The sequence below is a fragment of the Haliotis asinina genome, chromosome 7 (genome assembly GCF_037392515.1).
Source record: "Haliotis asinina isolate JCU_RB_2024 chromosome 7, JCU_Hal_asi_v2, whole genome shotgun sequence".
NCBI classification, from domain to species: domain Eukaryota; kingdom Metazoa; phylum Mollusca; class Gastropoda; order Lepetellida; family Haliotidae; genus Haliotis; species Haliotis asinina.
In genome coordinates, this window is record NC_090286.1 from 56072107 (window position 1) to 56089282 (window position 17176).

The window sequence follows — 17176 nt, forward strand, 5'->3', positions numbered from 1 at the left end:
TATCGAGATTGTAGAAGCAACAGATTGAGACAGGTATAGCCATAAATACTTTGCATCTCGTTTGACACTTTGGATCGTGTTCAGGAGACTTTAGAGAAAACAAACATGGCGCGAATCTGAAAGTGAGATGTACGGACGTAATGCTTATACGTTTCAGTAACAGTTGATTTCACGGTACTAGGTCTTAGATATGACCATTTGTTTAACAGACAATTTTCTGTGTTCTTATAGGGTATTATAATTATTAACACAAAATTAATATTTGTTTTCCAGTGCTGAGTAGAAAGGTGATTAGGTTTGGTTATTAACTTGATCATGTTGACGTATAAATACATCATGTATATTGTTACTCGATGGAAGAAGTAAATATTTGTGTTTGAAGATAAATGTACTGGGAAGAGAATCATGCTGGTTTTATCGTTCCATCACAATACATTCGCACTATACACTGTGATGTTGATTTGCATTGGGCATCCATGAGGAAAACGCTTGATAGGACTGCCCGTTACTGTGTAGAAATAAGTCAATATCAAACTCATTATAGCCTCAGTAAATACAGGTACCACAGCTAGATGAAGTTATGTTTAATGATATTCAAATAATGTAGATTACACAAGATTTCACAATCAGTACATTTTTTTTTGGCTTTTGAATTTTCACGGGCTATTGATTCCCAACAGACGGCCTGTACTTGCTACCGTGAACAAACATGGGAGACATGAATGACTGTCATCGGATGTTCCTGCAGAAGTTTATCTCACAGGGTCTGCTTAATGCCAAGGAAGTGAAACAGCTGTTCAAACTATGTTGTGACAAATACACGGGTCTGTAATCAACAATACCATGAAAATATGATCAATAGTTTGTAAGTTTCAATAGCACACAGTGGAATCATGAATGTATTTCATGGACTTGTCAACTTAATAACATGCATGTTTATATCCAAATATCTTCTGAAATAAACCTATGACAAAATATGAAGAATTCAAAGTAGTAACAAGGCAGAAATGTGTAAGTGAATAGTAATTTTAATTTCTGCTTGTTATTACATATATCACTCATGGTCACTAGTTCATCTGTGCATGTGTACCAGTATTATGTTGGCACGGTCAGATTTCAACTTATTACACCCAAATTATCATGACAGTTAGCATTGCAGAAGATGACCCCGATGCCAAGAAGCGGCTGTTTGAGTTTGTCAGGACCATTAATGCCAATATACACCCATTTCACATGGAGATCAAGAAAGCCATCAGTGAAGATGATGGGTCGAGCCACTATGGACTGGTAGGTGTCACTAACAATGAATCATATTTGTTCATCATATTTGTTCATCACATTTGTTCATCTTTATCAATGATGAGTAAGATTAGTGTATCATTTGGTGCGATAGTGACATAGTACCATCTTGGACTTTGGCATTAGCTTGTTCATTTCACAACTTGTGAACATCTTTGAGAATGAGTTTATTCCCATTATTACTGTATATCTACCTCCTCACACTTGTATACATGCCTCTCAATACATTTTCTATTCATCACCATGATCACTTGCTTGATAATTTTGTTACACTGTAGGATAATAGACCAAGACTTTGCTCTCTGTGATGAAGGAGCTGCTCATCTGTATGTTGTTATCCTTCCCCCTTGTCCATGACAAGTGATTGTTAATGTAGCTTCATTTATTCTTTGCACACAAAAATATGTAATTCTGTTCCGTTCCATTTTTTTTTTCAACAAGGGAGATAATTCAATGGCTGTCCATTTCCTTTATCACAGATAGTAAGACTGATACCTAATAAGTCATGTCACCCCACTTGTTTCATAATGGTGTTAGTATCTACTATGAAGGACATTTCTTAAAATCAATAACTACTAGTCACAGTTATCTTGGTAGAAGGTCTAACATAACATGCATCTTGTCTCTGACAACTTGCCAGAAGACTTGTCTGCCAGGGGGCAGTATTGTCTGACAATAATGACATTATGTATTCCAGGTAAATGTTAGCAGCACAGACATCACCAAGATGGCTTCAGACTACAACCAAAATGAGCTTGAATTGTTCAAAAAGCTAGTATGTATTACACTTTTGGTAGGCAACTAGACCTTGATGTAAAGTTTGTTGTATGTTTGTTTCACGCACATGAAAGGTGGTTTTTGAGAAAACAAATGATAAAGGGTTTTAGTCTTTTCTGTTTACATAGTAATTAAGAATGGATACAAAAAGTATTTAGAAGCAAAAGAATATGGTGTTATAGTAATTGAATTTAATACAGTTGGTGCTTGTAGTTGGTGATTGATCTTATGTTTATGTTTGAGAAACACTTTCGGAATATGGGCTGTGTATTTAGATTTTCTACATTTAATTGCTAAGTTCCAGTTCAATAATAATGAGAACTGCACATTTCCAGATTGGCGTGAAGTGTATGTTGATTACGCATTTCGTACTGGTGTGTACCCATCATTGGTGATTGGCCACAAAGATTCTGGCTGATATTATCAGAAGTATAACATTAGAAGATGGAAAGGTTATTTCAGCCTACGATCTTATCCTTGAGCCCTGGTCGTTTAAACGTATGGAGCTAAAAAATCCACCTTAATTCAAGAGACCTTTATTTTTAGGTGGTCTTTTCAGAGTCAGGAAGCTCCCTGAGTTTTGTGTCATGTCGAATTTGTAGATCATTCTTGTCATGATGTTCCAAATTAAAGTGATATGCAACAGGTTTGTCACTCTTGTGAGTGATATTAGCATAGTGTTCTGTTAATTGGATTCTGAAACATCTTTTGGTTTCACCAACATGTTGTTTCTTAGAGAGTTTGCAAGTAAGGAGGTATATTAGTACTACATTACAAGATTGGCATGTGTGGCTTCTTTCATTGAAGACCCTTTATGTGACCGGCCTTGTGAAAGTGTCACTGCCTGTTAGTAAATTGCATATTTTGCAGTTGTCTCTGTCAAACCCATTGTCAGCAAAGTTGACGATTTGACCACTTACCTGTGGTAATTGTCTGGGGTAGGTCATCACTCTAACCAAGCGATCCTAAAGGGATTTGTTTCTGTGGTAGGCAGCAATATGTGGTGAGGTAAAAATGGCTTGACACGTGTCTGAGCCACTTAAAAGGCACCAGTGTTTTTTGACAATGGCATTGAGTTCCATGTTCATCGGATTATAGTCGCTATCTGTCGTTTTTGCATGGTTCTTTAGTTTGAGAGGACAACAGAGAGTTTCTGTCCTCTAAGTTTTTCTTTTGTTGTATATGTTTCCTCGGATAACCTCGTTTGAGGTAATAGTTGAGGTTGAGACTGTGTTTTTCATATTCCTCTGGTGTTCAACAAATGCACTTCAATCTTAGGAATTGACTGTATACAACAAATATAGTATTCCCAGAAATTATTGAGAATCATGTTGCGTCATGTAACTCATTACGTTTATTAACTTCTGGCGTTTTACTTACATAAACATGTTAAAACATCATCCTCTTACAGTCTCAGTCTTGTTTTAGTACTTTGTTAGACCTCCTCGCTCAGCAATGCATGCCTGAATACGCCTAGGCACACTACCCATCAAAGTTTGTAGGTAATCGTGTGACAGGGTATCCCAATATTGGACCACCTCGGCCTTCATATCTTCAATATTTCTCAGTCCCTTTTGGTTTATTCTGTCCTTCATGACTCCCCACACATTCTCAATTGGGTTTAGGTCTGGGCTGTAACTGGGCCAGTCTAAAACTTGAACATTTTCGCCCGACAACCACTGTTTTGTGTAGCGCGCAGTGTGTTTTGGGTCATTGTCATGCTGGAAAATCCAATCATCTTCATACAATGTTTGTGCTGTCGGAAGAAGGTGACCATTTAGAATGTCAACGTATCTTTCTTTTGTCAAGTTTCCCGTGAAAACACACAATGGCGTCACTCCGCGAGCCGATATGCCACCCGACATGTGAAACTTCGGGCTATGTTTTGGTCGCTGGTAGATAGGTTTGACAGTATCTTTGGTCCAAATTTTCACACAATTAGGGAAAAGCCAAACAGAACTTTCATCCGAAAAGAAAACATTATCCCAATCTTGATTTTCATGAACCCGACACCAGTTTAAACATTTTTCCTTTTGTGCATCTTTCATCAACGGCGAGGGAATTCCATGTTTTTTCACCCAATTAAGTCTCTGTAATTCCTGCCTAACTGTTTCATTGCATACCTGAGGACTTCCTCTGCTAATAATTTCATTTCTGATGTTCTCAACACTTTTCAATTTGCCCCTACTCACAATCTGCCCAAGTCTTCGGCGATCCACAACACTGAATTTCCTAGGCCGACCTGCCCCTGCTTTGTGCTGTATCCCGGTTCCTGTTTGAATATTCTTCAAAATTCTGTATACTGTAGACAGAGGAATACCATGTCTACAAGCTAACACTTTAGCATCAGCTTCACCCCTTTCAAAATCATCTAGAATGAGCTTTCTTTTCTCTCTTGCTGTAAATTCTGCCATGTCAACACAGGAAGCCGTCTGCTCAGACAAGGGAGATAACTCTTGACGTAATGAGCTGCCTTCTAAGCCTTCAAGAGTTGTCTCCCTTATTTAGTATGCTTAGTGCATAGTGAAAGCCATTTTTCCAATCTTAGCATCATTAGAAAAAAAACAAAGATTTTCTCAATAATTTCTGGGAACACTGTAAGAGTGTGTGTCAGTGGGTTTACAATAAAGCATGAATTTCAGCTTTTGGAGGTATGATACCCATGTATCTAGAAATGAAACTTAGTCGTCTTGAGAATTCAGCTGTGAATTTAAAAGTGGGGCATGAGCCGTAAGGTAATTGAGAAGGATTCTAGGCATTGTTGTTTTTGTGTATGATTTAAGAGGTTAAGAATGCCCATATGGGTGATTAGCCTGTCAAGTTTGAACTGTATGATTGCTTGGGCTACTTGTGCTATTTGTGTAAAGAGAGATGACATCCATGTTGACAAGAAGGATGTCTGGGTCAGCTGGAAGGTTAGCTAATTCTAATCTTTGAATGAAGTGTGTTGTGTCCCTGATAAAATCTTTCACAAAATGTTAGATGTGTTCGTCCACAAAACTGCTGATTTTTTCAGAAGGTGTGTTGTTCCCACTGATGGTGGGTTGTATGTGTATCTGCTGTGTGTACAGTAGTTATTCGAGGATCTCCCTTTAAAGGTCACATGCAACCAAAAAATCAAACATAATTAAAACACATTTATCGCTTATTCATGACATATAATATACACTGCTGCTTTTAAAAAAACAAATAAACAAAATTATAAGCGTACAATCGCGATTCAAAAGTGCAATATTTTGTACTTGGGCTTACCTCCCCCGAAACGAAGCCCTCGGAGACTGAACCCAGTTATAGCGGGTGGATATGCACTCAAGTGTAACGACGGCTTCCGATTGGCTGTTTCATTTGCTGATATGCTGAGGGTTCATTGTGTGTACAGAAAGATGATCTGTTTGATGGGCATGTTAGAAGTATAGCCAGTCACAAGAAAGTAAGATTCTTTATGGATAACAACTTCTTTTTGTGTACTTGATGCGTCGTTTCAGTATGGATTCATATACTGTTGTCAAACAAAATCATATACACTAAAAGAAGTCGTTATCCATGAAGAATGTATATAGAGATGTTGGGTTTGGAAAATATATGTTCTCTGAATTTTCGTTCGATCCAATCAAAAATTATCTCAGCAGAGATGATGAACTGGAAACTGTCGTTCGTCCAAGTACAAAGCAGGACTTGAAGCTGACAAGAGTTTGCACCAGTTTCCGTCAGATCCAGTCATCCGAAAAAAATGAATGTAGTTTGTTTGCAACCCACAGACATAAAAACATGTCATGTGTATCACACGTGCCTAGTTACATAATGTGGCAGACACGGGACTCAGAAGCACGAGTCATAAATCATCTTATTTTCTTTATGTCGTATAGTCTGATAGGTGTTATGTTCAAATTGCACGTGGTCAATGATTGAAGCTGTGTATTGCATGTTGTCTTTAGCAGACAGGCAGGTAGACATATAGGTGTGAATAAACCAGACATTGAGCTTTCTCTGTGACAGAGACTGCTTACCACAATCAACAAGGTTTTTTACGTAACGAGTAGATTATGTACTTGTTTGATTAGACTACTGGTCACGACCTCAGACGCTGGGCATGCATACTGTTTCAAGCTCCGCGAACCTATTCACTACGCATGCGTTATGGATGCAGCGCAGCACAGCTATTGAAACCAGTTTTCCCCCCAGCGCTGGGGGGAATTTAGTGAAACATTTGAACTCCGATTTACGGGCTTTTTTTTTCATCGCGTTTTTTTCAACTTTATAGGTTGAATTGGCATTTTTTATGATTTGTTTCGGTAAGTGCATACCGAAAGGTATCAGAATCTGCAAAGTTGTGTTTTACGTTGCATGTGACCTTTAATGCCAGTGTTCTATAGAGTGTAAGCGTGATAAGCAAGAATCCTTAGGACTATTTGGAGGAAAAGGTTAATCCAAGTGGCAATATATCATCGTGACTATAACTTCTCTTGTTTGACAGTGGTACAAGAATCCATACTGATTGTATATTATAACAAAGTTGTTATTCATAAGGAATCTTACTTTATTATTCGAGGTGTATGGTGTCTCCTTTGGTATGCCAGTACCAGCACTACTATTTGGGAGTAAAGGTTAATCCCAGGTGAATATTTCTGTGTCAGGTTGAGCTAGTAGTTGAGTCAGAAGATGGTACGGTTGGCTCCATCGAGACTCTGAACTTGACTGAGAGGCTGGAGAAGAAGATTTCAAAGAATGATGCACAGGATCTACTTGACCGTATGAGCAGAGACCAGTGGATATCTCAGGTACAGAGCGGGTGGTTGACATGAGTAAATATCTCAGGAATTTAACAAACATGTTCTTTAATCGCAGGTAGGAAGATTATGTCCATGTTTGGATATCGTAGGTGGAAGTTTTATGGAGGGCGCTTTTAGCAATATTCCAGCAATAAGATGACGGAGGACTCCAGAAATGGGCTGTACCTATGAAACCTGGGTCTCCAGCGTGATGAGCTAAGGATTCAACAACTAGGATACCCTTTAGAACAGAAACAAGGGAAAGCTAGGTTAGGTGGTTAGTGTGAACTTTGACTGCAGACTTGTGGATATTCCTGGCATCAGTTGACAGTGTATCTTTAACTGAAAACTCTCAGGTGTTTTTAGACATATGAATAAAGTATTAGATGTAAAATGAGACTTCCCAATACATGCAAATGGGTAAAAGTTATGCCATTATAACCTGATAATGAATACTGTATTTCAGAAAGCTGGTCGAGTTTCACTTCACACACGGGCTGTCCTGGAACTGGAGCAGTACATAAAGGAATACTTTGTGGACAGTGTCAAGATGTGCAACATGTGCAATAAACTCTGTCTCAAGGTTAGCAGCATCAGGTGTACTTGATATTATAGTCATGATAAATACAGTGATCATTTGCATTCTCCACTGTCTAATATGCCATGTCCATAAACATCTGAAGTAATATATCGTTTTATGCACTCATCCCATAAAAGGAATTAAGGAATAAATCAATGTTTGGTTGTGGAAATTATATGGTGTCATAGGTATGTCCACAATACAGTCATCCCTCGCAATAACACGCTTCGCAATACCGCGGATTCGGTTAAACCGAGGGGTAATCCGTGGCTCCCATAAAAAGGTTGTACTGCGATCACACTCCTTCACGAAATCGAAAATAGCTCATCGACAAATCTGCTGCTGCGCTCTTATAACTTAACTTATAACTATAAACTAGTGAAATTCAGTGCGGATGGCAACTGACAGTGTTTATCGTACATATCCATTGTGTTTCGAATGCTTAAAACATGCAGGGTTTTCTCAATAATAATCGTACCAACATCGTAGCAGTAACTTATGAAAGACAATACATGCTATCAGTCGAGTTACGAGTACTTATAATGTTTGCTGTGATGCAACACACTGCGCTTTAGCGTGGTAAGACATAGTCATCCCAGGATGTATGGTGTCAGAAACCCCATTTTATTTGATTAAATTCAATCCCAATTTTATTTATTAAAACTGTTGACAGAAACAACGGAAACACTGTGAGAGCATTACCTCATTCCATACGCATACAACTTCCGCTTACCTCATTCGTGAGGGTCCGTTTTTTGTGCCTACCCCGATAGCACCAATTTCACATTATTCTTAGCAGTCACCAGCGGATTACAGTCTCGTAATCCATGGACTTCGAGACCCGTGTTATTGACTCATTGAAGTCAGTTTCAACAATTAAATGGGCAAAATTTTGTTGTTTTTACAATCAAAGTTACAAGGAAGGCAGTGGTGACTTGTCAAACTGTCTCCTACGTAAATTGTATCCAGACAGGTAACAGCCTGTGTTCATTGTTATGTTAAATATGTTTGCAGAAAACTCGCATTATATACTAGCCAGATAGCAATGTAAAATAATCTGTTACAATAACAGCTTAATATGTAAAATATTCTGATAATGGAACAGAAGTTCTTTGATGTAATATTATCGGATCGTTTTTACCTGAATCGCCGGTACATTGGACCAAAACATCTGTACACAGCTGATCGCTATTTCCGGCTTAGTTGAATAACAACAAAGACGTATATTCACATGAATATACGTCTTTGATAACAAGTAGTGATTTTTGATTGCAAAGTTTCCTGTACATATATATATTTTCATTTTCAAAGTTTGTTTATTTTCACCTTCCATGATACGATATATTTTAACTGGACCCAATTCACGAAACAGCAGTTTTGTTATGTCCTTGGAATATGCGATCTAACTCGGCGTTTGTTCCACATTATGTAATAGGTACTATAACGCGAATGTCTTATAATGCGTGGGGGCCATCCGTGGACCCCAAGACCCGTGTTATGGCGAGGGATGACTGTAATTTGAATCTGCAACATATGCAGAATTTGTACTTTACTAAGAAAGTGAAATCCCGAATATGGCATATGTTGCATTTGACCACTTTCTAAACGGCATTATGTAATCATAGCTTTCGGTCATGGGAGCCGTGCCAATTCACACTTATCAGAGGGGTACACAAAGTACGCGGTCTAGACTACCAGTTGTCCGACTTTCATTTTTGTGGAAGTCACGGTAGCTGAGCGGGCTAGGCGGCTGACTTTGCGTGCTGGCGATTAGGTGCCTGACTCTGAGGGTGCGGGTTCGAAACCGGGATGGGACTCAACCGAAAAAGTACTAGAATTTGTACATTACTAAGAAAGTGGAATCCCGAATATGGCATATGTTGCATTTGACCACTTTCTGAATGGCATTATGTAATCATGTAATTTGAATCTGTTGAGAAAACCGTTTTGCTGAAAATAGTCAGTGAAATCAGCAGGTGACTGTGACTTTTGGAAACTGTAAACTGTAACAAACTGTAGGGATGTACAGAAACTCTTCAAGCCCTCATTCAAAAAGCTGAAGCTGATTGTGGCAAATCCTCATGTAAATTTTCTGAAAGTCATTATGACCCATGCCAAATTTTTTACTTACCTTACCTTAGGTCTATAGCGTATGACCTCAAGCTTCGCTTAGTAGGAGATCTGACAGAGTTGAATTGCTATTCAATCTTGAATGGCTACCTTGAATTTGACGACTGTAATAATACGGAAGTATCTGGATCTCCCCACTGCGCATGCGTGCAGACTCCACGAGAACTTCACTTTTACTTCAAGCATCTTCATGTCTAGATATGTTTGAGTCGCTACCTATTTTTTTTCAGCTAATAAAGTTTGCTTTACTACACTATATACACTGATTCCGGTGGTGTGTTGCCTCTATGATTTTACATTGATCAGTTTTCTTTGTCAGCGGATTGGTTTCTGTTGATATTTCTTCTGCCGTATTTAAGCTTTTCCGCCATATTTAAGTGTTTCATTTTTTGTCACATGTTGCTGTATCTAGTGTATTTTTGCTGTCCCTAATGGAGGGACAGCCATTTCACTTGTCATTTGCAAAGCAGCTGCTGTACGTGCGAGTGGAGCAGTCCATTATGTGGTAAGGGGTGTTTTTCATTTATCCTTATTGTCACGTTTATATTTTCATTTTATTACAGTAGTTGTGTATGACACGACACTTGTGTGTGGTGTGTAAAGGCCTGAATTCCGGCAAAGATCCTCACCCCTGGTGTCCGGATTGTGCCACGATGTCGTGCACCCTTGAGCAGCATTGTGCAGTGTGTACGAGTTTGACAAGTGCAGAGTTTAAGGTTTTCCTGGATGTGGTTAGGAGGAGGAAAACTCAGAAGTTAGGCAAGATGTCCCGACTTGTACACCGGAGTTACAGCCAGTGCTGGAGGTGCCTGGGGCAGTGTCTGATGCTTCGTCGAGAGTGGAGCCGATGCAGACACTGACGCCATTGCCGATGTTGATGCCAACGCCGATACCGACGCAGACCAGGCTGGGGGTTGGGTGGACTTGTCAAGGCCAAACGCCCTAGCACACCCAGAGGTACAATGGATTCTATGATCATTGCCAGTACCTATTCATTCGATGACGTTGGGCACATCTCAGGAGCTGACAGCGCCTACTACTAGTGCTCCACCATTGGTTCCGGAGTTTGCAGCGACACCGAGAGAGGAGCGCATCCGTTTGCCCTTGCAGGAGCGGGGATCTTGATGAGATCGGCGCCTGGGTTGGACGCATTGACGTATGGAGTGCCTAGAGGCGCCACTTCTGTCATTAGCGCCAGAGATCAAGATGCACAGAGACAGCTGTTCGAGGAGTGTTATAGCAGAGTGAGAGCAGAGCGCGCCGGTGTGAGTAGATCTCGCCAATCTTCCTCCACATCTCCGGATCGTTGGGCCAGATCTCTTCATCATAGGAGAGGAAGCAGGCGGTCACAATCCCGGTCGGTGTCACCTCTAGAACCAAGCAGTTGGCGCATAGGAAACAGGCGCCAGAGCGCAAGTCAGGCGTATTTTTGGATGTGGATGAGGAGGAGTATTTTTCCCCGATTATGGGAAAGACCTTGCTCACGTGGAGCATGAAGAGGGCTTGTACCTGCCGCTTTCTGCAATATATGATTAGATCGCTGACTGACTCCCAGATTGCCCTTCTCTGTTGTCAGGTGTGGACAGTGCCAGGACTATCAGACTTGATCCGGAGTTGATGATTCCGCCACATCCTATGGTGGCCGACGCCATATCCTGTTTGAACGAGGAGTTTGCCAAGTTGTCGTTAAATTCCACAATTAGGGCACCCAGGTCAAAGAAACAGGACTATAAAGTTCATAGTCTTGATTTTGCTGACTCTGGGGCGGCGTTAGATGAGGCCATTAAGAGACTATCCTGGAACTCCACATATTAAGTACATGATTCCAGAGTACAAGCGATTGATATGGAGCTGCGGCGTATCCTGAAGCTGGCCTCGGTGCTGATGTCAGCAACATCAGCGGTGGCTGTTGATTTGACTGACGTTAACGAGTCCTGGTTGGAGCATTTGACGTTATTCCTGTGGCAGGGCAAGGTGCTTCACAACCTATTGTTCGTACAAGCTATAGCCGTATAGCTATGACGACTGTGGTGTGTAGGATGGGTTTTTTAGACGCATGTTCGTGGCAGGAGGAGTTCAAGCGGCGTCTCATAAGAACTCCAAATAAAAGTATCTCACATACCAGGAGCCTGCAACTTCATGGCAGACGCCTTCTCTCTCCCTCTTTGTCTATCACCAACAGAGTATATGGTGCATTGAGAGACATTTCAACTAATCAGCTTCCAGAGTCTGACCAGTTGCTACGCCATCCCCACAGTCGGACACTGCACCTAGATCCGGCGCGGTTTCATCTATGCACCTGGACCATCTGCAAAAGACTTTGAGGGCCAAGGGGTACTCATCTGGCGAAGATCATTGCCCAGACGCACAGAGCTTCCACTCAGTCACTCTATGATGACAAGTGGGCTACATTTGAGTTCTGTACCCAGAGGTCACAGGACCCGTTGTTAGCGTCACCCCAGTTCTTGGCAAAGTTTTTTCGTTCCTCAAGGAAACTCAACGGCAGTACCATTGGGACTTTCCTACTCAACATTAAACTCAGTGTTAGCTGTCAGAGGAGACAGGAAGGTCTCGAAGATCTAGTTGCTTTGTTGAAGGTATTCAAGCTGGAAGACCAAAAGGTTAAGTTCCAGCCGCCTGTGTGGGACCTGAATGTTGTGCTACAGCACTTGAGAGGTCGCACCTACAAGCTGCTGGACAGGGCATCGTTTGACAACTTAACAAGGAAGATGGTGTTTCTGTTGGTGCTAGCTACAGTGGCGAGAGTTTGTGAAATTCAAACGCTGGATGTGACTAGGGTCCGTTTTGAACAGACCTGTACACAGTGCTGTACACTTGGGCCTTCCCTCTGATTTCTTGGCGAAGAACCAGCTGCCAGGTCAACCAGACAGGTTATTCACCATCCCCCCTCTTACTGCCATCATCGGACCAGAGGATGGGGAAGAGCAGTTACTCTGTCTGGTTTGGGCCTCTCCTCATCGGGGAACTAGGAAGAGGTTGTTTCTGCCCTTTTCCATGACTGCTAGAGGGGAAAAGTCACCAGGAACACAGTAGCCTTATGGTTGAGGCAGACCATCCTGGCGGCTTACGAAGCACAGATTCTTCCGCACCCGTCGTCTAACAACCGGCACAAGATTCAAGCACTAGCATCTACAATGGCTGATGCTTCTGGTGGTCCTCTACAGTGTTTGGTAGCCATTACTTGGCAGTGGAAGATGTGAAGGGGATGCAGACTTTCGGACTGTTAGTGGTTGCACAGCAACTCACGTGCCCTTCTGCCCTTTAAGGTACGATTTTACTTACCGTGGTCTATGGGGGTCTTGTACATGCGTGAGATAATATACTGTGCCCCTCTGTTGGTAAGCATGTGACTTACTACTCTGATTCTGGTTCCAGTTGACCTTTTCGAGAGATAGTTGCGGCAGACCGGTGAACAGTGTTTGTGAATCATTAGTGGTCCGGCTGCCCCGAGGCATATGAGAGATCATAGACATTTGACGGTCCTCTGGAGTCCTGCACCACTATCCTGTCTGTTGCATCCATATGCTATAGGTTAGTCCCTCCCAACGCTGGATGCTCCCCTCCACTACCGACTCTTCGGACCGGGAAGTTAAAGTGAAGTTCTCATGGAGTCTGCGCGCAAGCGCAGTGGGGAGATCCGGATACTTCTGTATAATTACAGTTGTCGAATTCAAGGTAGCTACTCAAGATTGAATAGCAGTTCAACTCTGTCAGATCTCCTACTTAGCGAAGCTTGAGGTCATATGCGACAGAACTATGGTTAGGTAAGTATGTAAGTATCTAAAAGATATAGATTTTAACAATTTATGACTACAGGCTTGGCATCAATTTTATACAGAAAATCACATATATTTATGTAGGGTTTTATTGTCTCTACAGGGTCAGACATGTGAGGAGTGTGGTATCAAAATCCACTTTCATTGTGCTGTCCGCTACTTCAGTCGCCAAGAAGTTCCGAAGTGTCCATCACGAGAGTGTGGTGCTGCCTGGACTAATGAAATCCCCAAGAGAGGTAAATGCCATGTTGCTATGGATGTATCCTTGTACCTTCTTTGTTTCTTGCAGCTGGAAATGGCAGCCCATTCTCAGAATGTTACTAGCACTATGATTGCCACATGTCTTCTTGTAGTGTGACCAACGAAGAACGAAAACTGTTTTATGGAACAGGTTTTATGATCCATTACAAGTTTATACAGAGTAGGCTTTGATTTCCTCTGTAGGATCAGAAATAATCTTACTTTTGGTGGAAAAGTTTTCAATGATCCATTCTCTCAAGTAATATTTTCTGTGCTTTGATGATATGAATATTAACGTCTATTCCAGACATTGACAGTACTCAAGTCACCCAAGAGGACCAGGCAGCTTCATCTCATGTTAGGAAGAGGAAGCACCACACGTAGGGCTTCATCACTGTGTACATAAACAATGTCAGACTTAATAATACCAGCAAACTTTCTGCATTGTGTGATATTTTGATATCAAGAAGTGGTTATATATGATATTTGATGAATATGTTGTGTGGACAAATCCAGTTGGGAACTTATCTTGAACTTCTCAGTCGGGAACAATTGTCAGAGACAGTTCCTGTAACTGTTGAATCAAACCAGTTGTCTGGTTATCATGGTAAGAACTTTAAATAGAAGATTGGCATGTCACTGACAACAGATCCAATTTACAGTAGGCAGAATATAAAACTCCCCCAAAATTCAGCCAGACCACACCGCTGGTTTACCATTAGATGTAAAACTTGTCAGCTGTGACAAAAACTTACCTGCGACAAAAATATCTTCATATACATGTCCATATTTTGACCGAGCGTTGGGGCAGGTGAATTTAAGAATCTGTCAGTCTGTGTTGAAAATATCCTGTCCTAGATGGTTGGGCAAGCATGTATTTTGAACTCTGCTGTAGGCTCTTATGTTTGGTTTGTATTTTTGTAATGAAGCAATAAAATATCCTGGAAGTTATGAAAGCATGGATGTTTGCTCAAAGTTTAAATAAACATATTTTGGTTGCCTCGAATACTTACTTTGGAATCCCAGAATAGTCCCTGTACAAAGCTGACCATGCTATGTGATAACTTGTTAATGGTGCTATAGCACTGCTGTAGACTGTGGGTTTTTACATTCTCAATTTATTGATTTTAGTATTGATATAAAATAAGTTGTTCTTGTCACAATATGGCTGCAACATTGCTGATGTGATGCTAAATATTAAGTCACTCACTCACTTACTGCTGCCAGTGGCAACTCCTCATATTTTGGTTTGTATGTGTGTATGAGAGTGAGTCAGCCCAGGAGTCTAATGGTCCTTCACATGGGGACAAGATAATTTAGAATTTGAATATGGAACACAGTTAATTCACTGTACCATTTATCTGTTGGAACATTTTCAACAGTTCTCAAGTATTTCATTCAAGTTCATAATATTTTCAGAAATCTTGATGAACAATTCCCTGTGCAGAGTAATGGCCCCTGATCACGATGTGATCAAAATTTGGCTTATATATGTCATTTATTTATTGATGCTATGTGCCCTTGCTTTCTATCTGCACCACTCTGAAGTGTGATGCCTGTGTCCCTAAACTATGTCTAAATGAATGATACAATGATACACTGAAATACAGTTGAAAACTGGCTTGATTCCTTCAGTGCTAGTCTGGGGCGGTGGGGTAGCCTAGTGGTTAAAGTGTTTGCTCGTCACGCCGAAGACCCGCGTTCGATTCCCCACATGGGTACTATGTGTGAAGCCCATTTTCTGGTGTCCCCCGCCATGATATTGCTGGAATATTGCTAAAAGCGGCGTAAAACTAAACTCACTCACTCAGTGCTAGTCCCATTATGAGTTTATGCTCATGTTTGTTAGTGTTCCCTGTGTTCAAATGTATGTGTATGAAAGAAACTATGTAAGAGAAATTGTTCTTGTTATTGGGAGAACATGTATATATCATATTTCATTTAATTCATTTTCAATAAAATGTTTGTTAATTATATGGTTAAATACTGTGGTTTTTAGTTCAGCCACACCCTTGAAGATTTGTGTTGGGATTGGTCTTTAGCTATCTGTGTTTCTCGGAAGTAGTGACTAATAGGATTATGTGGCCAGGCTTGCTGACATGGTTGACACACATTGTATCCCAGTTTCATTGATCAGTGCTCATGCTGTTGATCACTGGTGTGCATGGTCCAGAATGATTTACAGACTGCTGCCATATAGCTGGAATATTACAGAGTCCGACAGCAAACAATTAGTTGCGCTTTAGGGTATCTGAGATGGATTTGGTCGCCAACAGCCACTACTTGTGTGGAAGTGGGTAAAGCCTGGTGACATGTTTGATCACATTTGGTCTCCTTGCGATTGTCTGTCTGTCTTGTCAGGCGCAGTGGAGTAGCCTATTAGTTAAAGCATTCGCTTGTCATGCTGAAGGCCCAGGTTTGATTCCCCACATGGGTACAATGTGTGACACCCATTTCTGGCTTGAAACCATAGTCCCTCACTGCAATCAGATGTTCAGCTAGGAGGTCATGAGAGGTCATGACAACTGTAACCTTGGTTTTGACAAGCTTTCAGAATAAGGAAGACTAACTTGTACTGTGTGGTTCATTGTACTGCTGCTACAAAGATAGCAAATATATTACAGTTAATGATTATTGATATGAAAAATGGAAATAACATACCAGTGGAACCTCACCACTCAACATAATGCATTGCAACAGCATTTCAAAGGAATCAATGTACAGGGCCCTAATTCACGAAACTCTAGTGGCTCTCATAAACTCCTACACTGTAACATAGACTTATGACAGACTTAAGTGCTTGGATGGCATTGTGAAACGGGGTCCAGATCTTCCTTGCATGGATCTGAAACCGAGTGAGCATCAACATTTTGCTCAAAGTGGCGTTAACCTAACTCATGCACTCCACTGGCAGTCTGACACAGTGCTTTAGGTGAATTGTACACTCTGTATGGGAATTTGAGTTGACCTTGATATTTGTCCTTAAACCTTCACCGACACACATAGACTTGAACACTTGCTGATGGGAAAATCATCTATGTTGTGTATCCAAATTCATTAAATGGCAGAAAAATCTCAGCTGATAATTATTTTACATTCAGATCACGAGTCACAGTCTTATTTTGATGATATTATGCTTAGGGACCGTTCATGAGGTATGGCTAGGGGGAATGATGATTTTTATGGAGTCACATGTACAATGTGAATGACCACCCCCACCCCCAGCCCCCTAAAATTACTGTGCAAAGTGACACCCCATCCCCCCGTGCTTGTCATGTACAAAATCAATGAACCCCCATCAAGAACATGTGTACACAATTGATGACCCCACTACCTCCCCAGAGCAAAATGGGCGACACCCCTATTTTGTGAACGACAATGTTGATAATGACAACCTAGGTGGCGCCTTACCGGTGCTTCTCGATCTATCTGCGGCTTTTGATACAACTGAGCGCAACATCCGCGTAACGCTTCTCTGTAATGAGTACGGAATTGAAGGCACTGCACATATCAGTGGATTTAATCTTTCTTGACAAACAGGAAGCAGAGAGTACTGATCAGCTCGTCAATATCAGATGAAGTTT

General features: G+C 41.1%; 1 protein-coding gene across 2 annotated transcripts; it reads left to right on the top strand.

The window, feature by feature from the left end:
• The first annotated feature begins 64 nt into the window (after window positions 1–64).
• Window positions 65–15566, top strand: LOC137290483 (non-structural maintenance of chromosomes element 1 homolog). Of its 2 annotated transcripts, none has more exons than XM_067821454.1 (8): window positions 65–129; window positions 681–824; window positions 1148–1287; window positions 1997–2074; window positions 6711–6854; window positions 7312–7428; window positions 13456–13588; window positions 13900–15566. In XM_067821454.1, exons 2-8 carry the CDS (start codon window positions 710–712, stop codon window positions 13974–13976), a joined length of 804 nt encoding a protein of 267 aa, XP_067677555.1. In that variant the 5' UTR covers window positions 65–129; window positions 681–709; the 3' UTR covers window positions 13977–15566. The 2 variants fall into 2 exon arrangements, with proteins under 2 accessions (XP_067677555.1, XP_067677554.1); XM_067821453.1 differs by having other exon boundaries at window positions 90–174.
• Window positions 15567–17176: the final 1610 nt, after the last annotated feature.

Coding starts and splice junctions, on each gene's coding strand:
- LOC137290483 (XM_067821454.1), top strand. CDS start 710: ATGGGAGACATGAATGACTGTCATCGGATGTTCCTGCAGAAGTTTATC. Junction 2,075..6,710: donor TTGAATTGTTCAAAAAGCTA/GTATGTATTACA, acceptor TTTCTGTGTCAG/GTTGAGCTAGTAGTTGAGTC. Junction 13,589..13,899: donor TAATGAAATCCCCAAGAGAG/GTAAATGCCATG, acceptor CGTCTATTCCAG/ACATTGACAGTACTCAAGTC.